Here is a 26,221-nt window from a genome sequence, read left to right on the forward strand (position 1 = left end):
TCCGCAATTGTGTTGTGAAATCCCAGCAGGTAGGTTGCTTGTAGAAGGTATCGCTTGGAGAGAGCAAGCTTCCAGATCCTACACTCCTCTCTGCAGAGGGGAAGGGAGCCCTTGCCACCTTGTTTGTTGATGTAGAATGTGGCGACCTGGTTGTCTGTCTGTATCAGAATGTTTTTGTTGGAGATCCAGTGAGCGAAGGCTTGTAGAGCATTTCTGATTGCTGAGCTCCAGAGGTTGATGTGATGGTTGGTCTTGGAGGAGGACCTTGTGTCTTTGGTTCTTAGATGGAGGAGATGGGCTCCCCACCTGAGCTTGGAGGCATCGGTGGTGACTGTGAGCTGGTGTTGGGTAGGCTGGAGGAATTTTCCCTTCTAGATATTGCAGTGATTTTGCCACCACCTGAGGGAGTTACGGGCAGATTGGGTGTTGGTGACCTTCTGGGACAGGGGTTGACTGTGCTGGTTCCATCTGTGTAGGTGCCACTGGAATGTCCGCATGTGCAGTTTGGCTAGTAGAACAATGTGGACTGATGCAGCTAGGTGTCCCAAGAAGCGCAGGAGGGTCCATGCCGAAACCCTGTTTGCAGATGCGATGCACTGCGCTGCGCCAGGTGTGATATTGCCTGTCCTCTAGGAAGGGACAGGAAGGCCTTGCAGCATTTCATGCAGATGTTCGCTACAATGAACTCTAGAGATTGAGTTGATTGCAAGTGGGATTTTTTCTCATTGATGAGAAAGCCGAGTGACTGGAGGACAGTGATAGAGGTATTGACTGCAGCTGCCATCTCCAGAGGTGAGAGTCCCATGAGTAGCCAATTGTCGAGGTAAGGGAAGACATATATACCAGCCTTGTGAAGGTGGGCTGCTGCCAGTGCTACACACTTGGTAAAGACCCTTGGTGCGGTGGAGAGTCCGATTTTGGAGGTTTCTTTCTATTTATACACATTAATCAGCAGTGCCTCTACTGGTGGTCAGATTAGCGCATGATATAATGGTCTTTCTCATCTGCAAAACTGAATGTGTGGGATTATGTATCAAAGTAAATATACCTCAAGCTACCACAAATATTTGTTCACAGTTTGAGGAAATAAAATACTGTGAGACTGAACATTGACAACTGTTTAGCTATTATATTTGGATTAGTAATCTAGAAATTATTATCATTTTGATGGTTCTCATAATTAATAGAAAAAATGCTCCAAATATTAAGAATAATTCTTGAGGATCCAATTTAGATATGTTCACCAATGCATTCCTAGATTTTTCTCTTTATAGTGCCTAGACTCGCTTCTCTTTCCACATTAGTACCTACAGAGTAAACAGGAAGGGTGAGGAGAAAGACCTAAAAATATTGCACATGTGCGCTGGCTAGAGACTGAGAAGGAAGCAGGCCAGCCTCTAAATTTAGCAGGACAAACAAAGAAAGATAAACATTTTCAGTTCAACACTGACAAATATAATTCAGATGATTGAAATAAAGGACCTGCCCTCTGATGAAGAGGACCTGTTTTAAAGCTTTTCTCAGAATTTCTCTAGGAGGCACTGTTGCTTGAACAAGGATAACTTTATTTATAAGGGAGCATATAAAACTGTGTTGATTAGTATATTCTCACAGTGCTCTGTGAAACGGAGAATGGCGCACGGGCCCCTTGGTTGCCATGGAAATGTATAAAATAGCTTTATGGTAAGTGCTTGCAGTTCTGCAGGCCTTGTGGTCTTCTCTGTAATTTTAATACAGAATATTAGACTATATATTGAATGATTTGAAGAGGCATCTTTCTAGATAATTATCACTGTATTTTCCCTGCGTATTATAGTGTAATAAATGATATGCAAATTTGTGAGCAGTAACAGCAACCATTAAGATTTCACCCTTGTATGAATTCACTCCTTTTGCATTTGTAATTTGTGTCCAATATCCCATTTTTTCTATAACTTGGTGCCGCTAGGTTAGCGCAGGAGCTCTTACCGCCACCTCAGTGGGTGGCGGTAAGTGCTCCCCCTCACGTGGCCACATGGTAAGAGCAATCTTACCGCATGGCCATTGCTATTTTCAGCCTTTTTTGCCTGCTGTGGTAAAAAGGGCCGCAGCATGTGGCAAAAACAGACCCCACCGCTAGCACAGGACTCTTTTTACCACAGCTTGATAAAAGGACCCCTCAATGCCCGTGCCTGTACAAAGCCTGGCACTGAAAATTTGGGTTTAACGCCGATGGTGGTCAGCAAAATGCTGATCACTGCCAGCTGAATATCGGGCCCTTAGTGAAATTTTAAGTGTAAATGTAGACACTGAACTCTAATAAATATTCAAAGATGCCAATTTAAGAGCATGACATAAAATTTAGGAGCATAAATCCTTTGAATGTTGGGTTCTTCATATTTAGGGCCCTGTTTACTAAGCAGCGTTATAGGCACGTTAATGTTTTTTAATGCGTGTTAACCATGTACATGCCTACAATATCCCTAGAGGCGCCTACATGGTTAGCGCGCATGCTAAGTGTAGACGCGCTAAAAACACTAACGCACCTTAGTAAACAGGGCCCTTATTTTGTCTAGAAAGCACAATGAAAGTAGGAATCTTCATTTTATTTACTTTGACTACTAGTTGCATTATCTTACATGTATTTATGCTGATAGCATTACATTTGGATGTAGGAGCTGGATTCTGGTTTTAGGCAACGTTAAAATATGCATAGAAAAGCGATGCCTTTAAGAGTTTGCTAGGACCTTTTGCTAATTCAGCACCATTTTGGTGTCTTTTGGACCTCTAGAAGCTGCAGGGAGCTTTCTTGGCTCACAGTTTATGGTCATGTGAAAAGGGGAGGTTTCTATTCTAATATGGCTTCCTTGCTTCTTATCATTGTTGCATAGGGCTGACAGAGTCTAAGGTGCTGTGCAAGGTAAATTGACATAAGTCAAGATAATGATACAGAGGGATGCCTTACATAAATTCTACAGCTACCTGAGACAAGAGTTCCCTGCACCCAGAGTCTCTTCCATTTCCACATAATGGGCACAAAGTGTTCAGTAATCCAAGCTTTCTGGGCATGTTTTGTGTTTGTGCAGTGGCTGGCTGCTGCGTCTGCTGTCAGACAGAGACCAGCCTGCTGGACTCCAAGCTTTTCAGCCTTTGCCTTGTGTTTGTACACTGTTGGCTTTGTTTGTTGTTAGACAGAAAGCATCTGCTGGACTTTCAAGCTTTTTAGCTGCCTCTCTGGTATTTGTGTACTGTCTGACTTCTGCATTTATTAGATAGCGAGCGCTGGACTCGGAGCTTAGTGCTCTTTGTCAGGAGTGTTTGCTGGCTGTCATATTTGCCAAAATTCTCTCCTTACTGTTGGGTACAGAATACTTTGCAGAAGTATTTTCAAACTAAGGCATTCACCCATTTAACTATGTGGATTCCAGCACTGAATATTGCCGGCACCCACATAACCCCTGGATCCTTCCCAACGCTGCCCCCGTACCACCCCTGACCTACCCACTTTTTTTAGGTAGTCTTTGGAGATATTTAATGGCACTGTCCGGTTAATGGGTCGATAATCAGAAGCACACGCAGGTGCTAGAGGCTGTTAGCACCATAATAGCACCTGCATTTGCTACTGCCCCATGATCAGAGCCCCTGAGCGCGTGAAAAAAGGTACTCGTGGGCTCTGAACGCAACTAGCATGCAAATGCACGCAAAACAGGGCTCTTAGTGCAAGAAGCTTGTAAAAGCATACTAATTGTATTCCTCCCCAATGATCAGCGAGCAGCGAGCCAAACATTGGTGCGCTGTCTGTTGCAAACCCTATGCCAGCTTGGAGCTGATGTTAGGGTTTGCAGACCATTGGGGAGGAATGGTGAGCCCTGTCCAGCATGCATTTGCATGGTAGCAGACCCCCCATTGCCCCCAATGCAGCGCCCCCCCCCCCTCGCAGGAGCAAGAACCTCAACCTGACACCCCCAATGACACGGGGGCTGGTGGTCCGGTGGACACAAGTTTGGGGGGGCTGGAGATCTGGTGGGTTTACAGCCTCTAACCCCCCCTACATGCTCACATCCTGGGATGTGCTGGGCGGGGCTTCACACCATATAAGGGAGGCTCCTGCCCACTTAAATCTCTTTGAATATCGGCCAGAATATGACTAATTTGGAATCAGTATGTAAAACAGTAAGTGATCCCCTAGTTTCCTTAGCACAATTGGCTAAATAGAAATTAGGTGCTTAAGTAATTGGTTAACAAGCAAAACATCTTGCAGAGTAAATCCGGAGGATAGTTTTGGCTTCTTGTCCTTCTTGTCCTATGTAAATGTCAAAAGGTTTTTGAGTGTGGTCTTCCTAGAAAAAGTTAATGGGAACTCATTACACCATGATGGAAAGAATTTCAGAGGACCTACAAGCAATCCATGCCCATCTGTCTATGAACTGAGGACTGGGTTGAGAACCATTAGTCTAGATAGATATATAACCATTTTTAAACATTTGGGGTTCGATCCATCCACTGTCAGACATACAGAGCCCTGTTTTACATTGAGATCAGAACTGAGACATCCCAATCGGGATTTAGAAAAGGATCTGCCAACGCAGGGCCTTTTCTAGAATAACCGTAGGAGTGCACGTGTATTCCTGTTACATGCAACGGGAACAAGCCTTTTTACAAATATACATGTTGAAAAACATGTACGCATGGACCCAGACACTTTCATCCTGAAGAATGTCGCAGCAAGATAGCTGAAATGTTGGTCAAGCACACTCAGACGTGGCACCAGCTGGATACCTGCAAGAATCGACGTGGTGGTTTCACAACTTCCGTATGTAAATGGGACCACTTCTACATGTACATTAGCTGTCTCATTTTACAAGCCTACACATGTAAGAGCTGCCAATTAAGTAACGAGGTTGCAATTTTAACATGGTTTGATTTTGGAGGAAGAAATAAACTGCATGGCATTAAGGAGAATCTATGTAAAGCCCTGGCCAAAATAAGCATGTAAAAAAAAAAAAGTACCTCTGCATGCCTTTCAGCTGTTGCAAAACCTGATGTGAATATTTTCCCCCATACAAATGTTACCCTTTCAGAACAGGGAATACAAATATAGGACCCGATGTTCGTCTGGTGGCACTCAGCATTTTGCTGACCACTGCCAGCTCCAAACCTGTATATTTAATGTTGGGGGTCCAAGAAAGCACAAAGGCAGACGGTCTGCAAGCTCCAAGATGGAAAATGTACAAAGCAGATCGTTAAGAACGTAATTTATTAATACAATTTAAAAAAACATATAAATACATATAAAAGATTAGCCCGACACAGGCCGTGTTTCGCCCAGCAGGGTCTGCTTCAGGGGCTACAAGAAATCATAACATAAATATAATTATTAAACAGTTGCTCTTCTAAAATCATAATAAAATAACGTGTATACATAATTAAAAAGACACTTACTAATCACACATAAAATGAAACGCATATAAAGGTTTGCTATAAATTATATATATACACATGTATATGTATATAGCACCAAAACCCACAAAGAAAAGGACATATAAATAAATATATATGTGTATACAGTCAGACAAGTATAATAAAATTCAGAAATACATGTATATATTAAAATAAATCAACATTCGATAGGGACATGTAAATGAATATATCTGTATATACTATCAGACTGATATAATAAAATAAATTACATATATATATATATTTTTTAAAAAACATTCAATCACCCGAAATAGTTCATTAATACATAAACGTTATATTTTAAAAAAACGTTATATTTTAAAATTCATTGTTTTTTTTTTACAGATATATTCATTTACATGTCCCTATCGAATGTTGATTTATTTTAATATATACATGTATTTCCGAATTTTATTATACTTGTCTTTTATATGTATTTATATGTTTTTTAAATTGTATTAATAAATTACGTTCTTAACGATCTATTTAATGTTGGGCCATGTCTAACATATAGCCAGTGAATTGTAATATTTATTCACCAGCCAAGTGCTGACTCTGCCCTTGGAACGCCACCAAAATAGCCAGTTTTCAGTTTGGTGCTAACCAGTTAAGTGCTGCTGAAAATGACTGGTTAGCTATAAACAATCAATTCAACTGGTCAGGAGCCATTTCTGGCCAGTTAAATTGCATTGAATATTGACCCCACCCCCACCCAAGCATTGCTGAAACCGTGTCCAAACCACGTCCCTGCATGGTACGAATCTCCATGTGTAAACAGTGGCATTCTGAAATTGATAGTTACACATGTTTGTGATACCACTATTTACACTTGGATATATTTCTAAAATAATGCCTAAATCTATATAGCCTTTAAAAGTTAAGGACTGCAGTACTTCTACTTAGGAGGAGTTGTCCAGCCAAGACCGCCCTGAGCATATTAGCAGTTTCATAGGTAAGTATATACTTATGTGTATACGTGGCAGCAAAGCAACTAAGGGCCAGATGCACTAAGGTCCTTGGAAGAGCCCTTCCCTTACCGATTCCATAGCGAATCGGTAGGGAACGGCCATGCATCAAGGAAACGGAATGCAAATGAGCTGCTCATTGTAGCTCACTTGCATTCTCTATTCCCTCGGAAGCCAGTCGGCTGGTTGGCCGGTCGAGCATGCACAGAGCAGCTAAGTGTTATGCTGGCTATTCTGCGCATGCCAAGGACGTCCATTATGGACGTCCTTCACTAAAAAAAAACAAACAAAAAAAGGACGTCTCTGCTGTGGCACACCTTCTCTCCCTGTAAGGCGTCCCGCCAGTGGCAAACTGCATCTGCAAGCCGGGGATCGGGGAACCGATCTTCTACTTTCCTCCTTGTCCGCAGTTCAGAACCTCTCTCTCAAGCCCCTCCACACCGTGTCATGAAACTCATACCTTGCAGCTATCGGCGGCTTCTGCTCCGGCCACCTTGTGATTGGCTGAGAGAGACCTGGAGGTGGAGCATAATCGAAAGAGACGTCCTTGCACCCATCACAAAAATCTGGGGGAAAAACATCCAAGGGTTCATCAGGGACGTCCTTTTTTAGTGAAGGACGTCCATGTTAGGCACTTTAGAAGGACGGCCCTGACGAGCACTTGGACGTGGCTAGGCAAAGGTTTCCGGCTGGTTGTTTTAGTGAAGGACGTCCATAAAGGATGTCCCTGACGAGCACTTGGATGCTTTTTTTTCTGATTTTTTTTTTTTGTTAAATTTATAAAAGTTTTTAGAGGCGAATAAATCTCGCGCAGCCCCAATGAGAGGTTAGGCAATCGGAAAACGGTAGTGCATCTCATTACAATACGATTTATACACATTGGGGTACTAATTTGCTCATCTGCATTCCGTTTTCGTTAGCTGTTACCGTGATCGGAAAATGGCTCGGAGAAGCCTTTTGTGCATGCCACGGTTTACTACTTGCTCGTTAATGGCTCGTTAAGTTTAGTGCATCTGGCCCTAAGTCCTCTTCTTTAATAGTGCACTGAAGTGGCATAGCTCATAAATGCAAGTGGAATGTTTACAGTTATGCATGCCCATTCTGCATTCAGAACAAGCACAGAACCACAATCAAACACCAGACAAACAGCACAGTGGAGGTACAGGGAATATAAACAGATGAGTAATATTTTAAGGTTTTTGTATTTGTATTATTGAATATTGTAAAACATATTGGTTATGATGTTTTGGTACGTCTTTGGTATCTTTTGTTGTTTATTATTTTATGCTATTTCTATTTATTTCTATATCTATTTTTAGACTCCTGATGCAGGCCATGTAAGCCGAAATACGGTCGTGTTGAGCCATATGAAGATTATTAATTAAAATATTTCCTGCCATTCTTGTCACCTCCACTGTGTTGTTTGTCCACCCCTACTGCATTTATACGAGCGAACCTATGCCAGGTCTATGGCTGGTATATCCATGGATGCGTATATGTAGGCACACAGATGTCTGATTACACTAATACAGTATTCTATGACATAATCCGTCAGCCCTTATGCCATTATAGAGTAAGCTGTCACCAGGGGCATAGCCAGACCTCGAGGTGGGAGGGGCCACAGCCCAAAGTGAAGGGGCACATTTTGGTCTGCCTCCCTGCCACCCCTCTACCGCCGCCCTGCTGACTCCATCCACCACAGCTGCTGCTACACATGCCTTGGTTGGTGGGGATCCCCAACCCCCACCAGCTGAAGTGCATTTTCCAGCGCTGGTCTCTGGCACCACTGCATTTCCTGCCCTGCTCTCTCTTTCCCTCACATCATGTCTGGCATGCTCGTTTTAATGAAATTGAGCATGCGCGCATGCTCAGTTTCACTAAAATGAGCATGCCGGATGTGAGGGGAAGAGAGAGCAGGGCAGGAAATTCAGCAGCACCAGTGACCAGCGCTTGAAAAAAATGCTTCATATGATGCACATACCCCCGCCAGCTGAAGCACCGCCACTGCTGCCACACATACCTTGGCTGGTGGGGGTTGGGGACCCCCGCCAGCCAAACCAGGGGCACAGATCCAGTTTGGGGGGCCAGGCCCCCATGGCCCCCCAGTAGCTACACCACTTGCTGTCACTGTGTGACATTGGGGCACCTAAAAAGGCGTTCTCACTTATAGAATTGCCCTTATAGATCCCACCCATATCTGGGCACCGTCATTGAATATCCAGATCTTTGATGGCTCCCAGAACTTACTGATATTCAGTGCCGGTACCTGGATAGCTATTTGAGCAAGTTAGGATTGCCCTGTATGTGGTTCTTCTTGCTCAGATAGTTATTGGGCACAGGCACTGAATATCAGCAGGGCCTGGATAATTACCGGCTCTGCTCTACCCCCAGACTACCTTGGCACTAGCTGAATTGTGCTGTGGCAGTCACACATGATATTCAGCAGCACTATCTAGTTAAGTGTAGCTGAATATTATGGGGGGGGGGGGGGAACAGATTAGCAGGGGTTAACTTGGCAGACGCTGCTCCTGCCCGATTAACTCCCTTTGAATATCAACCCTTTAGTGTGCAGTCAATCAGATTTTTAGTGTGTTAAAATGTGATAATGCACATTAGAAAGTGTTAATGTGTGAAATGAGCTAAAAAAAAACCTTGAAAATCTGGAAAAAAGCCAAATTAATCTGAAATTTTGCCCTGTGCACATCCCTAATTATTGGAGGTAAATATGAAATTACTTTATGAAAAAGAATATATTCCTAGAATTTTTTTTCAGAGAACTGTTTAATATCCGACCATGATTTTCTCTCAGAATTTGAATTTCCAATTATTTTGTAAAAATGAAATCCAAGCCTACAAACCCTGCCAAAAGATCACTCCATTTATTGTTAGATGCCATTTTTTTTTTTTTACTTGTAATACAAGAATAATTGAACTCAAGTGCAGAGTCAGGCAGTAATTCCATCACAGGGCTCTGGCAGGATTGCACTCCATCAAATGGAAGCTCAAGTAATTTATCATTGCCAGGGCTGTCCCAGGAAGAAACTCTGGACCTTTCACAACATTCATTTACATTTGAAACATGTGCTGTTTTGTTATAGTTTCTTATACTTGTTACCTCCAGGTTTTACCATCCTGAAACTGGATTGGTAAATTCACAGGGCCCGATATTTAGACTGAGGGAGGTAGCCAGGCTGACTCTCGCGGTTGGCACCAAGCCTGGATATTTAATGCCAGGTTATTTCTGGTGACCAGCATTGAATATCCAGGTGTTTTTTGGCTGGTTTCAACTTAACCGGCCAAGCTGATATTCAGCACTGGTTGGTTAAGTTGAAACCCGCCAAAGATAGGTCGCGAAACTTACCCCCCTGTTTACTAAGCCACTCCAACTGCTTCTGTGTGCTAATGCCGACACAGCCCACTCACTTTAATTGGACTGTGTCGGCATTGCCGCGAGGCAGCTGCTAGCACAGCTTAATAAAGGGGTTAGCTAGCAATGTGCTGAATATTAGCGGATAGATGGTGATATCACGCAATATAACCGGCTACCTGCTAAGCGCTAACCAACAATATTCAGCGGGAGATAACCAGCGATCTCCCACTGAATATTGCCAGATAGCCAGTTAAGTGCAATTTAACTGGCTAGGAGCCATCCCTTGTCCTTCCCCAAGGTTTAATCTGTTCTTTAGCCTATCCAGAATCAGCCAAGATAGATGCTTCTCACTCAAAGGTTTTGCAGCATAGTTTAGCACAAACACAATGTCCATCCTAAGAAGCCACCAGTCTGGTCCAGGCAGCTAAAGCAGAATTTCAATAGGCCAAAAGTTTGCTATGTAACAGCCATAATGGACTTGTGAACATGATGGAAGGAGGAACAATATAAACAACCAGGGGTGTAAGACTTTGATCATCACCTACAAAAGGAGAGCTTGATTTATTGCATAGAATATCTGGCCCAAATAATATGAAAACCAACAGTAATAGACATTTCTTTAACACCCCACAAATCTTCTCTCTGAGCTACACCTACAGAGTTGTATTCCGTTTAAGGATTTCTGTGAGTCGTCATATGAGTGTAATCTTAAGGGGAGGTTATGCATGCAAGAGTTCGCATGTATGTGTATGTACAGTGTGTCTCAGGAGCAGTGGAACACCTTTTTGCTGAGAGGAGTCAGATAAACCAATCTTTGGTCCTGCCTCCAGGGTCTTTAGTTGCTGATGTTGTGCTGGTCAAAATATTAGTAGGGCCATGGGGCAATAACCCACACAATTCTGCTGCTTATGGTTTGCTTACTGCTATGGCATGTGTGTAAGAGAGAATGTACCTATGATGTTAAACAGCAGGGATGTCTGATGTGAGTGTGTGTGTGTGTGTGTTTGGGAGGAGGGGAGAGGTTCTGTGTGTATCACAGACCAAGGAGAGGGGTATTGGATACATAGTGAAGGTGTAGATGAGGGAGGGGGGTCTGATCTGGGACAGTGATGCAGTGGGGGCTCCTCATTTTGGAATGCAGGGATGGTGTCAAAAGTGCAGTGGTGTGTTCAGGAGAACACTCCACTCCATTTTACTCCCTCCTCCTCTCCTTTCTGCCCCCACCATGGGCAGATAAAGCCTTTACTGAGTCTGGGGCACTGGCAGAAGGTAAGCGTGCCACCACGCAATCTCACTATTCAATCCCCCATGCAGCCCCAGGAGAAGCATTCAAGTGCATCATCTCCTGGTGGCACAGTATGAGCCATGAGGTCACTTGGATTTTATTGTGAGACTTAGTCCCTTGGCAGCAGGAGATGATGCATTTAATCATTTTTCCTGCAACTGGGTTGTACAGGGTACTGAACAAGATTGGGAGGTTGTACAGCAACAGTGATTTAGCCAATACAGTATCTGCCATGCTCACCTCTATGCAGTATGCTGCCACTACTACCACTTCTGTCCCCTAAATTTTGGTTAAAAGAGAACCCTAAGTGCAGTCAACACAGTGGCAGGCCTCCACGTCCCTTTCAGTGGGGGGGTCGAGGGCTCTTTACTGGGCTCGTGCAATGTTGGTTGTGCCCCTGGCTATTTGCCTGCCGTTCACACTGACGGATTAGCCCACATACTGCAACATTGTAGCTTATGATGTCAATAAATGTGCATCTATATGTATGCAGTCAAAGGGTGCCTATTCTATAATGGAAAATAGGCACCTACTTTCCTTTATAGGACACTAGTGTAAATGCTTACATATATGCATACGCGCTTAGGCGCAAGCACTTACAGTGGGGGAAATAAGTATTTGATCCCTTGCTGATTTTGTAAGTTTGCCCACTGACAAAGACATGAGCAGCCCATAATTGAAGGGTAGGTTATTGGTAACAGTGAGAGATAGCACATCACAAATTAAATCCGGAAAATCACATTGTGGAAAGTATATGAATTTATTTGCATTCTGCAGAGGGAAATAAGTATTTGATCCCCCACCAACCAGTAAGAGATCTGGCCCCTACAGACCAGGTAGATGCTCCAAATCAACTCGTTACCTGCATGACAGACAGCTGTCGGCAATGGTCACCTGTATGAAAGACACCTGTCCACAGACTCAGTGAATCAGTCAGACTCTAACCTCTACAAAATGGCCAAGAGCAAGGAGCTGTCTAAGGATGTCAGGGACAAGATCATACACCTGCACAAGGCTGGAATGGGCTACAAAACCATCAGTAAGACGCTGGGCGAGAAGGAGACAACTGTTGGTGCCATAGTAAGAAAATGGAAGAAGTACAAAATGACTGTCAATCGACAAAGATCTGGGGCTCCACGCAAAATCTCACCTCGTGGGGTATCCTTGATCATGAGGAAGGTTAGAAATCAGCCTACAACTACAAGGGGGGAACTTGTCAATGATCTCAAGGCAGCTGGGACCACTGTCACCACGAAAACCATTGGTAACACATTACGACATAACGGATTGCAATCCTGCAGTGCCCGCAAGGTCCCCCTGCTCCGGAAGGCACATGTGACGGCCCGTCTGAAGTTTGCCAGTGAACACCTGGATGATGCCGAGAGTGATTGGGAGAAGGTGCTGTGGTCAGATGAGACAAAAATTGAGCTCTTTGGCATGAACTCAACTCGCCGTGTTTGGAGGAAGAGAAATGCTGCCTATGACCCAAAGAACACCGTCCCCACTGTCAAGCATGGAGGTGGAAATGTTATGTTTTGGGGGTGTTTCTCTGCTAAGGGCACAGGACTACTTCACCGCATCAATGGGAGAATGGATGGGGCCATGTACCGTACAATTCTGAGTGACAACCTCCTTCCCTCCGCCAGGGCCTTAAAAATGGGTCGTGGCTGGGTCTTCCAGCACGACAATGACCCAAAACATACAGCCAAGGCAACAAAGGAGTGGCTCAGGAAGAAGCACATTAGGGTCATGGAGTGGCCTAGCCAGTCACCAGACCTTAATCCCATTGAAAACTTATGGAGGGAGCTGAAGCTGCGAGTTGCCAAGCGACAGCCCAGAACTCTTAATGATTTAGAGATGATCTGCAAAGAGGAGTGGACCAAAATTCCTCCTGACATGTGTGCAAACCTCATCATCAACTACAGAAGACGTCTGACCGCTGTGCTTGCCAACAAGGGTTTTGCCACCAAGTATTAGGTCTTGTTTGCCAGAGGGATTAAATACTTATTTCCCTCTGCAGAATGCAAATAAATTCATATACTTTCCACAATGTGATTTTCCGGATTTAATTTGTGATGTGCTATCTCTCACTGTTACCAATAACCTACCCTTCAATTATGGGCTGCTCATGTCTTTGTCAGTGGGCAAACTTACAAAATCAGCAAGGGATCAAATACTTATTTCCCCCACTGTATGTCAGCCATAGAGCCGGTGTAAATGTGTTCACCTCAATGCCGAGATAGGTGTGTAGGTTATAATATTCTATAAGCTACGTATGTAAGTGTTAGCCCTGCCCCATGCTCCGCCTGCATGTTCACCTACCTGTAAAATATGCGCTATGTAAGAAACAGGTTTTTTGTATGCACACATTTGTAAGTATATACCATTATTTTAATCATTTAGATACGTATATACCATTATTCTAATCGGGTGCATAATTACCTCCTAAGGGCCAGAAAACTCTGTGCGGAATAAATTTCCACCCAAGTGTTTTCTGTAAGCAGTTATATTTAGTTGATATCACAGCCATTAAAACTATATGTATCCATTTACACCGAGGGAAATGTGGTGTAAATGCTGGCATGTAGATTTAGGCGCACAGGGGCATATTCTATACAGTGCACATAAATTTAGGAAGGCCCACAAAATACCTATTTCCCTGCCCATCGCCATGCCCCTATTTATTTATTAAGATTTTGCTCACACCTTTTTCAGTAGTAGCCCAAGGTGAGGTGCATTCAGGTATTTTGGATATTTCTGTCTGAGGAGGGCTCACAATCTAAGTTTGTATTTGAGGCAATGAGAGGGTTAAGTGACTTGCCCAAGATCACAAGGAGCAGCAGTGGGATTTGAACTGGCCACCTCTGGATTGCAAGACCAGTGCTGTAACCACTAGGCCACTCCTCCATGCGTTAGAATTAGGTGTGATCATTTCAGAATACACTTAGCAAGTTGTGCTCGTAATTTCTAATTATTGCCAATTAGTGCTCATTATTGCTCGTTAAGATCTGTTATCAACTCTGATTAGCATGTTAAGACAATTAAGTTGCGCGTGTTGTTAAAGAATACACTTGGATTTTGGTGTGGAATACTAGGCGCGATATGTAGAATCAGGGGATAAGTGGGGATTTTGTACTATGCCACTCTGACCGAGATTTTGTAGTCAAGATGAAATGCTCAGGGAGTATACGCTTCATGGGTGCTGCGACTTAGCTCATCTTCTCAGTCCTTCTCAGGTGTATATCAAAACTGTGACAAAACCTACCATTTTTATATTTTTCGTTTTATCACCTTCAGTAAATCTCACTTAATTTTGTCCATTCAAGTGAATTTGGAAATTGGTTCCAGCCATTTAACACAGCAAAGTGAGCCATCCTCAGTTGTCTTACTGTATATTTAAATGTGTTTGAGGTTTGACTCAGGAATAATATGGAGAAAGTGTATGGTAAAAAGCAGGTGCACTTTCACTGTAAAGCAAATGTAAGGGCTTGTGTTTACTAACTTTAAAAGATATCAGCATAGTTCATATACTGGAGGGCAGCCGCCATGGCAGTGCAAAACGCAGCAGATACATCGTTGATTCTATGAGTTGGGACTTCAGCTCTCAGGATCACTAGAGGCTGAGGATGCTGTGAAAGTCTGAACTCTTACCCTTGGGGGAGTAGGAGAGGGAGGGGGAATCACAGTCATTTGCTTAAGGGTCACACCTAGTGGGCGGATTCAGAGCCCATGATAGTAGGTTAATGGAAGAAGGCAGGGTGAATGGCTTCCAGCCAAGGCTTGTCACTACAGTGACTAGGCTATACATGTTGCTTGGGATATAAAATGGTGTAAAAGTTTCCAGGTAGCTTCCAATGAAAGCTTACGATACCAGAACACAACCTCTGGTTGTGACTTACAAGAGACCCGAAGAAGTAGAAATCCCTCAAAAGACCAGCTCAGCATTCATTACCTCAAGGATTTCTTTTGCTGTATTGTAGTAAAGTCCTTCAGTTTTTGGTTTTTTTTAATAATCAGGTGATTGATATATGAGTTCTACAGTCCTTGAGTATATTCACCCTCTGTTATAAACTTTCAATATCCGAGTGGCACCTTTCCTGTGCAACTGTTCCTTGAAGAGAGAAAGTTCACTTAGACCTGTAATGTAAGCTATTTGCTCATTTCCTGCCAGGTGGACTTTCTGTCCCCTGGCCTCTTTCATTTCCTGTGAAGTACCTAGGGCAAGGTGGCAAAACCTTTCAAGCTTCATAAATGTATGTGAATTTGAAATGTTGACAAGGCAGTAGAACTTCATTCCTGGCCAGTTAAATAGCACTGAATATCAGGCCCCTTGTTTCCAGTAAGGATTTCAAAGCTCCTTGGACATCCCCACCATTATAAATCCAAGAATATTAAGATATCACTCTGAATGAATCTTGTTTTTGATGAGCTTGAATACAGCATAAACTATGAAGAACAACTTAAGAATACAAGTGATGTGGTCTGTTGCAGTTAGTATGCCTTCATACTTTAATAATGTAGGAAGAAGTAACATAACCTTGATGACAAGAAAAAGGAGAGCTATAAATAAGACGAACAGGAAAGATGATTTGCGAAGGAACACATTGCATAGTCTCTTGAGGTGCTAACATTGAGGTCTGTAGGTTTTAGTATGTGCAAAGTCAAACCCTTAATGGCCTCAGTAACCACAATGAATATGCATGAGCTAAATCTGCCTATTGGATACCCAGTATATGCAAATCTGTCTTATACATATTAATTGTGTATATCCTGAAAACTTTGCTGGCTGTGGTGTCAGGAGAACAGGCTTGGGAATCACTGTTCCAATGTACCCAATTTTGCTTTTTATTAGCAGCAAGTTGGGATGGAGCAGCACTACTGAAAGTCTTGACTGGCCAGTAGTGGTAGTGGCACTTTCAAATGATATTTGAACTTGAAATTGACTTTAAGGTTTGTTTTGCCTAAACAAAGCACCTATTGGGGAGGGCCCATCTGTCTGTCTCTCCATGTGTACATACATGGAGAGACAGACAGATGTGCAAACTAACATACATGTTCCAATAAAGGGAACCTCCTGCAGCAGCCAGTCATGAAGAAAAGAGCAGACTGGTGGGGATCCCAAGCCCCACCAACAGTAGAAATAAAAATGGTTTAATGGTGCCGAAGAGGAACAGCACCTGCCAGGGGAACCCCCATCCCAACAGCAGAAGAAGGAAGGAAAATGGAGGTGGTTCGGAAAAGTAGCTATCAATGGGGACCACATCCCCTGCTGGAAGAGGCGGATAGAAAGGCTGTATCATGGTGAAGATCAGCAAAGGCTGCTGGCCAGAGATCTCAATAGGCACTGAGGTACTGGTACAGTAAAGGAAGGAAAGGTACAGCAAAGGAAGGAAAATACTGAGTGAAGTGGAACTGGTAGATGTGAATTGCTTGTTTACATTTTCCAAAAATTCAAGGACTATGTAGCACGCAATGAAGCTACTATGTAGTAAATTTAATACATATCAGAGAAAATATTTCCCTAGTCAACATATAATTAAACTCTGGAATTTGTTGCCAGAGAATGTGGTAAAAGCAGTTATTAGTAGGGTTTAAAAAAAGGTTTGGCAAGTTCCTAAAAAACAAGTTATTAAGATGGACTTGGGAAAATCTACTTCTTATTTCTAGGATAAGCAACATAAAATCTATTTTACTCATTTGGGATCTTGCCAGGTACTTCGACCTGGATTGGCCACTGTTGGAAACAAGATACTGGGATTGGTGGGCCTTTGGTCTGTCCCAGTACGGCAATGTTCATGTACTTATGTATTTATAAGACTGAGGTAGTGCTGAAGAAGAGGAGCAGCTGCTGGCAGAATTCATCTAGGCATTGATGACTGTGAAGATAATCATAGTCTGTCACCAGGAGCCCCATCCGTTGCTAACAGAGTAAAGTACAAGGTTGTGGCAGCAACAACTGCCAGTAGGGACTCTATCCCCCACCAGCAGAAGAACTGACCACTACTTTAGTGCCCGTTAGTGGGGGATGAGGTCCCCACAAGCAGACACTAGTATAATCTTCACCATGGATCCAGTGAGGTTGATGTATTCCTTTGCTGATGGGGAACCTGCAGAAAGTTGGGAGTAAGGGAGAATGGGCAGGGGGAGAGTTCTGATGGAAAAGGGAAAGGACAGAGTGTGAGGGTGAAGGGAAAAAGTAGGAGATTGAGGAGGGAAAAATTATGGAGAGGGAATGGAGGGCAGTGGGGTCAGTGAGATATGGCAGTGGAATGAAAAGACTAGGGGATGGAAAAAGAAAGAGAATATGAAGGTGGCTAAGGGGGAAGAGCTGGAAGAGAGAGGGGAAAGAGAGAATATAGGGTGAGATTGTGGGCAGGGGTGGCAAGATTGTGGAATGTGGAGGATTTGAATGCTTGGGAGGAAGAGGGCCATAATGCCTTCATGCCAAAACATACACACTACCCACCTTTCACCCCACCCCACCCACATGTGTGTGTGCACATGCTTCCCACCCACCCACCTACAGTGTGTGTGTGTGTGTGCACCCTCACCTACTTCCCACCCCACCCCTCATCCACATACAGATACACACTCCCCACACAAAGTCACATTCCTCCAAACACACAGCCACACCTTCACACACACAATCACATACCTTCCAGCCCCCCCCCCATATGATACCTCCCATACACCCAGCTGTACACACTACCAGATCCCCTATACACATCCATCCTCACACTATCACCACCGACAGACATTCACCCTCCCACACATACCCCACACTGTACCTGCACACACATCCCACCCACAACACCCCCCTCACATACACATTCACCTACACATCTATGCCACACATCTGAACCCCCAACCCAACCTACACATTCCATAAACACCTACCCCATCCCTCACATACACACCCTACCCCACACCCCAAATCCCAACCCCCCCCCACATACACTCCAGATCTCCTCCCCCCACACCACTGCTCACAGCCTCCCCTCCCCCTGCCCCCTACACAGACCAACTCATAGGGGAACTTTATAGCCCCTGTTACACTGAGACACACTTTGCCATATGTCTTCATACTTGGTTTCCTCACAGATATGAATGAGTTTGCAAATGGAAGAAAGAGGAAATGCACCATTATGCCACACTATAAGAGTGCACTTGCAACGTGTTATAGCTCATGCTTACGATGTGTGTTCTCATTATCCTTTTAGATCGACTATAATTACCAAATTCTAATAAGATTGCATCTTGCTCTAATTCACTTAGAAATAAAGCTTTTCAAAGCATGCTGTGTAGAAGTAGGTCACATTTCACATGCTTCAGAAAGACAGATGATGGTAACCAAAACAGGTTCTCCTCTATTGTTTTGATTATTTTTTTGTATAGCTAGCTAGTTTTACGCATGGTTGCTGGCACATTCCACATGAAGGGCTAGAAACAGTTACATGAACATAACGTATTCTGTGTAATATGAGTTGTGTACAGTCAAAATAATTTTCACTTGTTTTGTTTCTGCTTTTAATTTGTTTCATTATTTTTGTGTATATGTTATTTTGGTGTTTACTTAAATTTTTAAGTGCACTAAAACCTTTTTAGTGCATGTTAACATGTAACGATGTGCACTAAAATAGGTTTAGTATGCATTAAAAATTATACTATAGTGGAGGGCAATTCTATAAAGGGGCACCTAGAGGACACCTAATTGGAGCCTATTCTATAAAGAAAAACAGGCACCTACTTTTCTTTATAGAATATTATCATAACGAGGTATTTATGCCTCAAAGCCATTGTGTAAATGCTTGTGCCTAGATGACAGAGATGTGTGTATAATTTATAGCATTCTATACGTTATATGTGTAAGTGTGAGTCCCACCCGTACTCTATCTAGAATCTGCACATTGTATGCTTACTTGTAAAATATGTGCAATGGAAGATATTTGGTTATGTAAAGAATAGCGCTTAGGTGGAATTTTATCATTTACACATGTACATGTTCACATATGGGACAAGATTCTGTAAATGGTGCCCAAATTTGAGTGCCTAAAAACCGAGCACTGAGCGCTATTCTATAAACGGAGCTTAGAGTAGTGCCAGGATCCGTGCCCCGCTTCGGGTGCGAGGATTTACACCAAACAAAACTTAGTGTAAATCCTTGCGCATAAGTTAGGCACGGATCCCTCAAATTCTAGGATACTGCATGTATCTTTAGTGAACACTCCTAACCTGCCCATGCTCCTCCCATGACCACGACCCCTTTTCAGTTGCATGCTAAAACATTTACGTGCGCATCTTTATAGAATAGCGCTTAGCAGGTTGAGTGCAGAAATCCACATTGTTGCCAATTAATGTCAATAATTGATTGTTAGTGCCCAATTATTGGCACTAATTGGCTTGGTACTCAATTAAATTGTTCATGCAGATTGAGCACATGCCCACATTTTGCATGCAGTCATGAGCGCCATATATAGAATTCGGGGGATGCTGGTATGCTAGTCATTTGTTTTATAGAATTACCACTTAAATAGTTAAGGGACAATTCTACAACTGGGCACCTGCATTTAAGTATCCCAAGGCTGTGCAGAAAGGGCCTCTTCTATAATGGCACCTGGGTGCAATATAGAATATTTGTCTAACCCGGCATCAGTGTGCCTACAGCCATAAACCTGGCATAACTGTGGTTGCCTAAGTGTGTCAGGAATGCAGGCAGACTATAGTATTCTGTAAGTTACATGCATAAATGGGATCCCCGCCCCTGCTGCTCCAAGGTGTACACCCTCATGTATTAGTTAGATGTTCTAGTACAGAATAATCACTACAGAATCTTCTCCCAGGCCTTTAATGGAAGAAGTAACTAACTTGTTAGTTACACACATACACACACACACACACACACACACACAAACACAAGGAGTGACACCAGCTGCACATACTAAAGCAGGACATGTTTACCCCCTCCTACCCTAGCTAAGATAATATTGAAGCACCTTTTTGACCTCATGTGCAACTGTCTTTAAATTAGTCACCTTACTCTAACTTATCTATGTGTTCTTTCTTTGCTTATACCCTATGCTGTCTATGAAAATGTTTTATTACGTATTGTGTTGACTTTGTAATATAACATTCTATTCTATACTTTGTATTGTTGCTTGAATATTTTTATTGCTGTAATTGTCTATTGCTTACGTTTGACTTATTCTTGTTGTACACCGTCTTGAGTGAATTCCTTCAAAAAGGTGGTAAATAAATCCTAATAAATAAATAACGCTAAGTTGTCACTTTTGTGCATAACTGTGGTTGCCTAGATTATACAATAGAATTGCCCTTTTAACGCACGGTAAAGCACACGAAATGAAACAAACAAATGATAGCACACCCATAATATTTAGTTAGAAGTTTGTGTTTGTGTTTTTATTTCGACTTTTTAGGGTTGCGAGATCATTTCTAGCAAAAACAGACCTTATTGTGTGAGAATTAACCTGACAGTAAAACGTTCTTCCTCCTTAACCCAGCAGTTCAACATTCAAGGACTTGGAGGGCAATAGTCTCAAGGACAGTGGACATGAGGAGAGTGACCAGACAGACAGCGAGCATGACGTCCAGCGAGGCCTGTACTGTGACACTGCTGTCAACGATGTGCTTAACACCAGTGTGACTTCCATGGGATCACAGGTCCCTGAACAAGGTACGTTGCCTTAGCAGAAATCGGATAAAGGAACTCTGCAAGAAGAGCCTTTTACTTGTAAATCATGGAGAAAGTCTAACATGACCTTGTGTTTGTACATATGAAAGGCTGTGGATTATGGTTAGGCATACATTCACCGAGTTCTGAAGGTTAAGCACACATATCGGAATGAAGGTCAGAATGATATGATGTGAATGTATGTCCACAGGCTGTTCATCTTTTCTTTGGATGCCTGCAGGGGCAAGATTGGAGGAGATTGCAGCTGACATGTGAGAAAAGTTCAAGTTTTAAGACTCTGTCTTTAGTGTGTAAGGTTTTCTGCTTGGGGCATGATTTTGTACCAATTTCTCCCTTCTGCTAATGTTCCAGTTGTGAATGTCAGTCTCAGTCGGCTCATACTCATTACAGATATTTGCTATCTTTAAAATTTGAGAATAAAGAAAGGAATTGGATTATTCAAATGAGTTAGACCATTCATCAGGTAATAGATGCAGGCCAACCATTGAGATGAGATCATTTATTGCAGTCAGATCAATTAAAAGACTCAGATCAATCCAGGAGGATCATAGTTTTTTCAATGAATTAATCAAATAAGGTTAAATATCTGAATAGAACATTTGACAAAGTATACCTTTATGTCCATTAATGTCCACCATGAGGCTTGCTTCCTTGGCTGTGTATTGTTATCCCTCCATATCTCTAGAATTCCTAAACAAACCTCTGGTTCTACTTCTGAGTTTGCCTAGATAGATGCCAGATCAGACACAGACAGCATGAACAGAAACCCTTTTGCTTAATTTAAGTGCAAGCTCCCATTTGTGTTTGGAGTAGATGTGGTTTTAATGTTTTACTGATGCAAACATTCTATGCAAATATCTTGTCTTTTTCAATTAAGAAGTTTGAATTCATCTTGGTGCTTAGGCTTAGTGAAGCCTCAGGGTGCTTGGATCTGTCTTGAGATAAGCTGTAGCTGAGGCTCAGCTGGAAGCTCCACTGCTGGAAGACTTCACAATGTGAAAATCAAATTCAATGATATGTGCACGGGTCTGTAGCTGTTTAATTCGATTCACGGTAAACAAACATCATTAAAAGTCTTTGTTGTGATTTCATAAATGAATCAGATAGAAAAACTGAAGTTTTACAGTGCACGTCTCCCAATATCGCATGCATTATGCATGTTTAAATATCTCCAACTGGAAAACATTGCTGCCGAATTTGGTTGAACTGGCACTTGCTAAATGGCCATTTTTAATTTCTTAAAAATCTGGAATCTTGCGGAGATCATTTATCAGCACTGCAGTGCTTGTAACACTAATTGACGATTGGTGACATGTAATGAAAATGTCAGATTACCTCATTATGATAGAAGATGCAAAAATTAAATTTTAATGCATCAAAGCAATGTCAGGTTGGCTGTCAGAGGTCTCACAAGATGTCATAGAATTCAGAGGGATACTCTGCATGGATTTTTTTTTTTATAACAAAACACATGCTTTCTCTTTGATTTTGAAGGATTTGTTTAATAAAATTCTCACTAAAATAACAGATGATGCCTGGCAAAGATAATTCTAATCTACTGCCATTTTAAAAAAACTTTTTATGTATGTATTTCTTTATTTTGACCTGCAGTTCTCTGCTTCTTCTGGTTCTTGCAAGTCACTGAAAACCAGGCTGAAAAAAGCTGCCATTCATTCATGCTACCTGGTGATTTTCCACCTCCTGCCTTCTTTTTTATATTTCTGTCCTCCTTCACACACCTTTTAAAAAATTTATATTTGAATAACTTTATTGAATGCTCAACATGAACAATAAAACTGCAGTGCATACTATTTTCCCTTGATTCTATACATACTGATGCAGCCTTTGGAGTGACATGGTTGGGCAGGAGGATATGTATTTTGGCCTCCTTTGGAACCTACTGACCAAGAACCCCACCCCCCTTGTCCTTTGCAGAAGCCAGCCTTGGCTTATTTAGGGAGTGTAAGTCTTGATCCAGGAATTAAACTGGAGCCTTCTACCTTGAAGCTCACAGCACCTGCCATGTGAACTATAGGACCAGCCTCTATTGCCCTTTTCATTGCTGTTAGCTGTTTCAGCTTTTGTTTTCACTGCTTTGTGCAATGGAAGAACATAAATAGGGGAGACAAATCAAATTCTAGGACTGATTTTCTCAGCTTATATATTTTTTTGGTCATCTTCCAATTTGCTAGATGGTAACTAGTTGCATGCCGGTCTTTGGAGGAAACAGCAAACATAGCTACCTTTACATACAATGGAGCACCGCAGTTTCATTTATAGAAACAGAATTTGATGACAGATAAGGGCTGTAAAGAGTCATCTAATCTCCCTGCTTTCATCACCATAGACGCTTCTTTGAATTTAGGGATCCTCTGTGTTTGTTTTTATGATAGCCCTTTCTAAGCAAATATTTATAGTGAATAAGAACACTGTTTTTAATTAGAGTAGAATGGATGTCAAGGAGTGAAATTATAATGTCACTCCATCACCAATGCACACCTAGGTCATTAAACTTTTTTCCTCAATTAAAATGGTACTTTTCTACAATTGAGTGACAGTTTGTTAACCATAGGCTTAAGCATTAAATATGGATATGGGGAAACCTTAAAATGGCTGGTTGAGGAAACACTCATGGCCTGATATTCAGAAGTACCTATCCAGATAGTAGAACCTGCTCTCCGGATAACTGCTGCTGACCGGGACTATTCATTCATATTCAGGAGCACTATTCAGGTAGGGTGTAATTCTCTACAGACCACCTAATGATGTGTGCATAAGAGCAAATTCGATATCAGCAATTACGCACAGTGACTGGTGTAAATGCTCATACCCAGGAGCGGCCCAAGACAATCTGCCGCCTGAGGCAAGAAATGAGCAGCAGCCCTGGCTTCTCTGCCACTGCCCCCCCCCCCCGCCCTTCACACCCCAACACCCTTCCCCAAAATGACCTTTTCTATTCTATTTTTGTTTTTTAAAAGACGGCGGCAGCAGTGCTACTACTACTACTACTACTATTTAGCATTTCTATAGCGCTACAAGGCGTACGCAGCGCTGCACAAACATAAAAGAAAGACAGTCCCTGCTCAAAGAGCTTACAATCTAATAGACAAAAAATAAATAAAGTAAGCAAATCAAATCAATTAATGTGAACGGGAAGGAAGAGAGGAGGGTAGGTGGAGGCGAGTGGTTACAAGTGGTTACGAGTCAAAAGCAATGTTAAAGAGGTGGGCTTTCAGTCTAGATTTAAAGGTGGCCAAGGATGGGGCAAGACGTAGGGGCTCAGGAAGTTTATTCCAGGCGTAGGGTGCAGCGAGACAGAAGGCACGAAGTCTGGAGTTGGCAGTAGTGGAGAAGGGAACAGATAAGAAGGATTTATCCATGGAGCGGAGTGCACGGGAAGGGGTGTAGGGAAGGACGAGTGTGGAGAGATACTGGGGAGCAGCAGAGTGAGTACATTTATAGGTTAGTAGAAGAAGTTTGAACAGGATGCGAAAACGTATAGGGAGCCAGTGAAGGGTCTTGAGGAGAGGGGTAGTATGAGTAAAGCGACCCTGGCGGAAGATGAGACGGGCAGCAGAGTTTTGAACCGACTGGAGAGGGGAGAGGTGACTAAGTGGGAGGCCAGCAAGAAGCAGATTGCAGTAGTCTAAACGAGAGGTGACAAGGGTGTGGATGAGGGTTTTGGTAGAGTGCTCGGAAAGAAAGGGGCGGATTTTACGGATGTTGTAAAGAAAGAAACGACAGGTCTTGGCAATCTGCTGGATATGAGCAGAGAAGGAGAGAGAAGAGTCAAAGATGACCCTAAGGTTTCGAGCTGAGGAGACAGGGAGAATGAGAGTGCCATCAACAGAAATAGAAAACGGGGGGAGCGAGGAGGTGGGTTTGGGGGGGGAAAATGAGAAGCTCGGTTTTGGTCATATTTAATTTCAGGTGGCATTGAGACATCCAGACAGCAATGTCAGACAAGCACGCTGAAACTTTGGTTTGGATGCAAGGTGAGATATCAGGGGTAGAAAGGTAGATTTGGGAGTCATCAGCATAGAGATGGTAGGAAAAGCCATGGCTCCCATAGGCTGCCCTGCTGCCGGTCCAGGCTCCTACTCTCTACTGCGGGTGGCCCGCCTCTGTGATATAATTTCCTGTTTCATCAGAGGCAGGCCACCCACAGTAGAGAAAAGGAGCGAGGACAAGTGGCAGGGCAGCCTATGGGAGTCGCTGCCACCATCTTCTTTGGAAAAACAAGAACAGAAAAGAAAAAGGTAATTTCAGGGAAGGGGGTTGGGGAGGGATGGGCAAGGGGCGATGCTGCCTCACAAGAATGCCGCCTGAGGCCCCTGCCTCTGGTGGCCTAATGGTAAGGCCGCAACTGTTTGTACCTAACTGTTGTCAGTTAGGCATCTAACTGATAGTATTCTATAACCCACATACATGATTGCTAGGCATGCCCCTCCCAGGTCCATGCCCCCTTACAGTTGCACACTATCCACAGAAATGGCTGTTGACTGGTTAAATAGTGTTTTCTATCTTAATTCAAGCAAGCTTGTGACAAGTACAGAGAATCTTGAAGGAAGAATAAGGGATAGTAGATAGTATTATAGAAACAGAATGGAATCAAAATAAAACTTAGCAGTGCGTAGACAGTAACTTCAGTAATATTAGTCCCTTATTGTTTTACTCCTGTTATTCTATCTTATTTATCTATATGTTCCATCTTTGCTTACACCCTATGCTGTTTATTAAAATGTTTTATTGTGTATTGGGTTGACCTTGTAATGTAGTATATACTATGACATACTTGTACTGTTATTTGAATATTTTTACTGCTTTGTCTATTGCTTTTGTTTGATTTTTCTTGACGTACACCGCTTTGAGTGAATACCTTCAAAAAGGCGGTAAATAAAGCCTCATAAATTTTGGCACCTAACCGCTAATATTCATGTTGAGACAACTGGTTATCTTCACTGAATATTGGCGGTTAGCACCGAAAAGATAACCAGTTATATTGCGCGATAACCGGCAGCGCTGACCGGCTAAGTTTAGCGGTCAAATTGGACCACCTAAAATAGCAGTCCTATCTTTGCCTGCTATAAATGTAACCAGCCAGCACTGAATATTGACATAGCTGGATAAGTTTGAGCCAGTCAAAAAACTCCCCAGATATTCAATGTTGGTCACTGGAAACGGCCCGGCACTGAATATCCGGAGTCAGCGCTGATCGTGGCACTTAAGCGGGCTGCCTCCTGCATGCTGAATATTGGCTTCTATGGGTTTTGGACTAGACTCAGTAAATGGTGCTCAAATTCGGGTGGAGCTCTATTCTATAAACAGCACTCCGAGTTGTACGCCATTTATAGAATAGCGCTTAGAGCCAATTTCTGCGCCAAATTTTGGATGGGAGGACTTACACCAGCTGAAATCTGGTATAAATCCTGGCACATAAGTTAGGCATAGAT

General features: G+C 42.8%; 1 protein-coding gene across 2 annotated transcripts in view; it reads left to right on the plus strand.

The window, feature by feature from the left end:
• PCDH19 (protocadherin 19) overlaps positions 1–26,221 on the plus strand; it is a 259,262-nt gene that overhangs the window by 144,721 nt on the left and 88,320 nt on the right. The window contains exon 4 of one of the 2 annotated variants that reach the window (XM_030210032.1): positions 20,578–20,750. In XM_030210032.1, coding sequence (XP_030065892.1) covers positions 20,578–20,750 — 173 coding nt within the window. The remainder of the gene's footprint in view (positions 1–20,577; positions 20,751–26,221) is intronic. The other variant, XM_030210033.1, reaches the window with a different exon arrangement.

The sequence above is a fragment of the Microcaecilia unicolor genome, chromosome 7 (genome assembly GCF_901765095.1).
Source record: "Microcaecilia unicolor chromosome 7, aMicUni1.1, whole genome shotgun sequence".
Taxonomy (NCBI): Eukaryota; Metazoa; Chordata; class Amphibia; order Gymnophiona; family Siphonopidae; genus Microcaecilia; species Microcaecilia unicolor.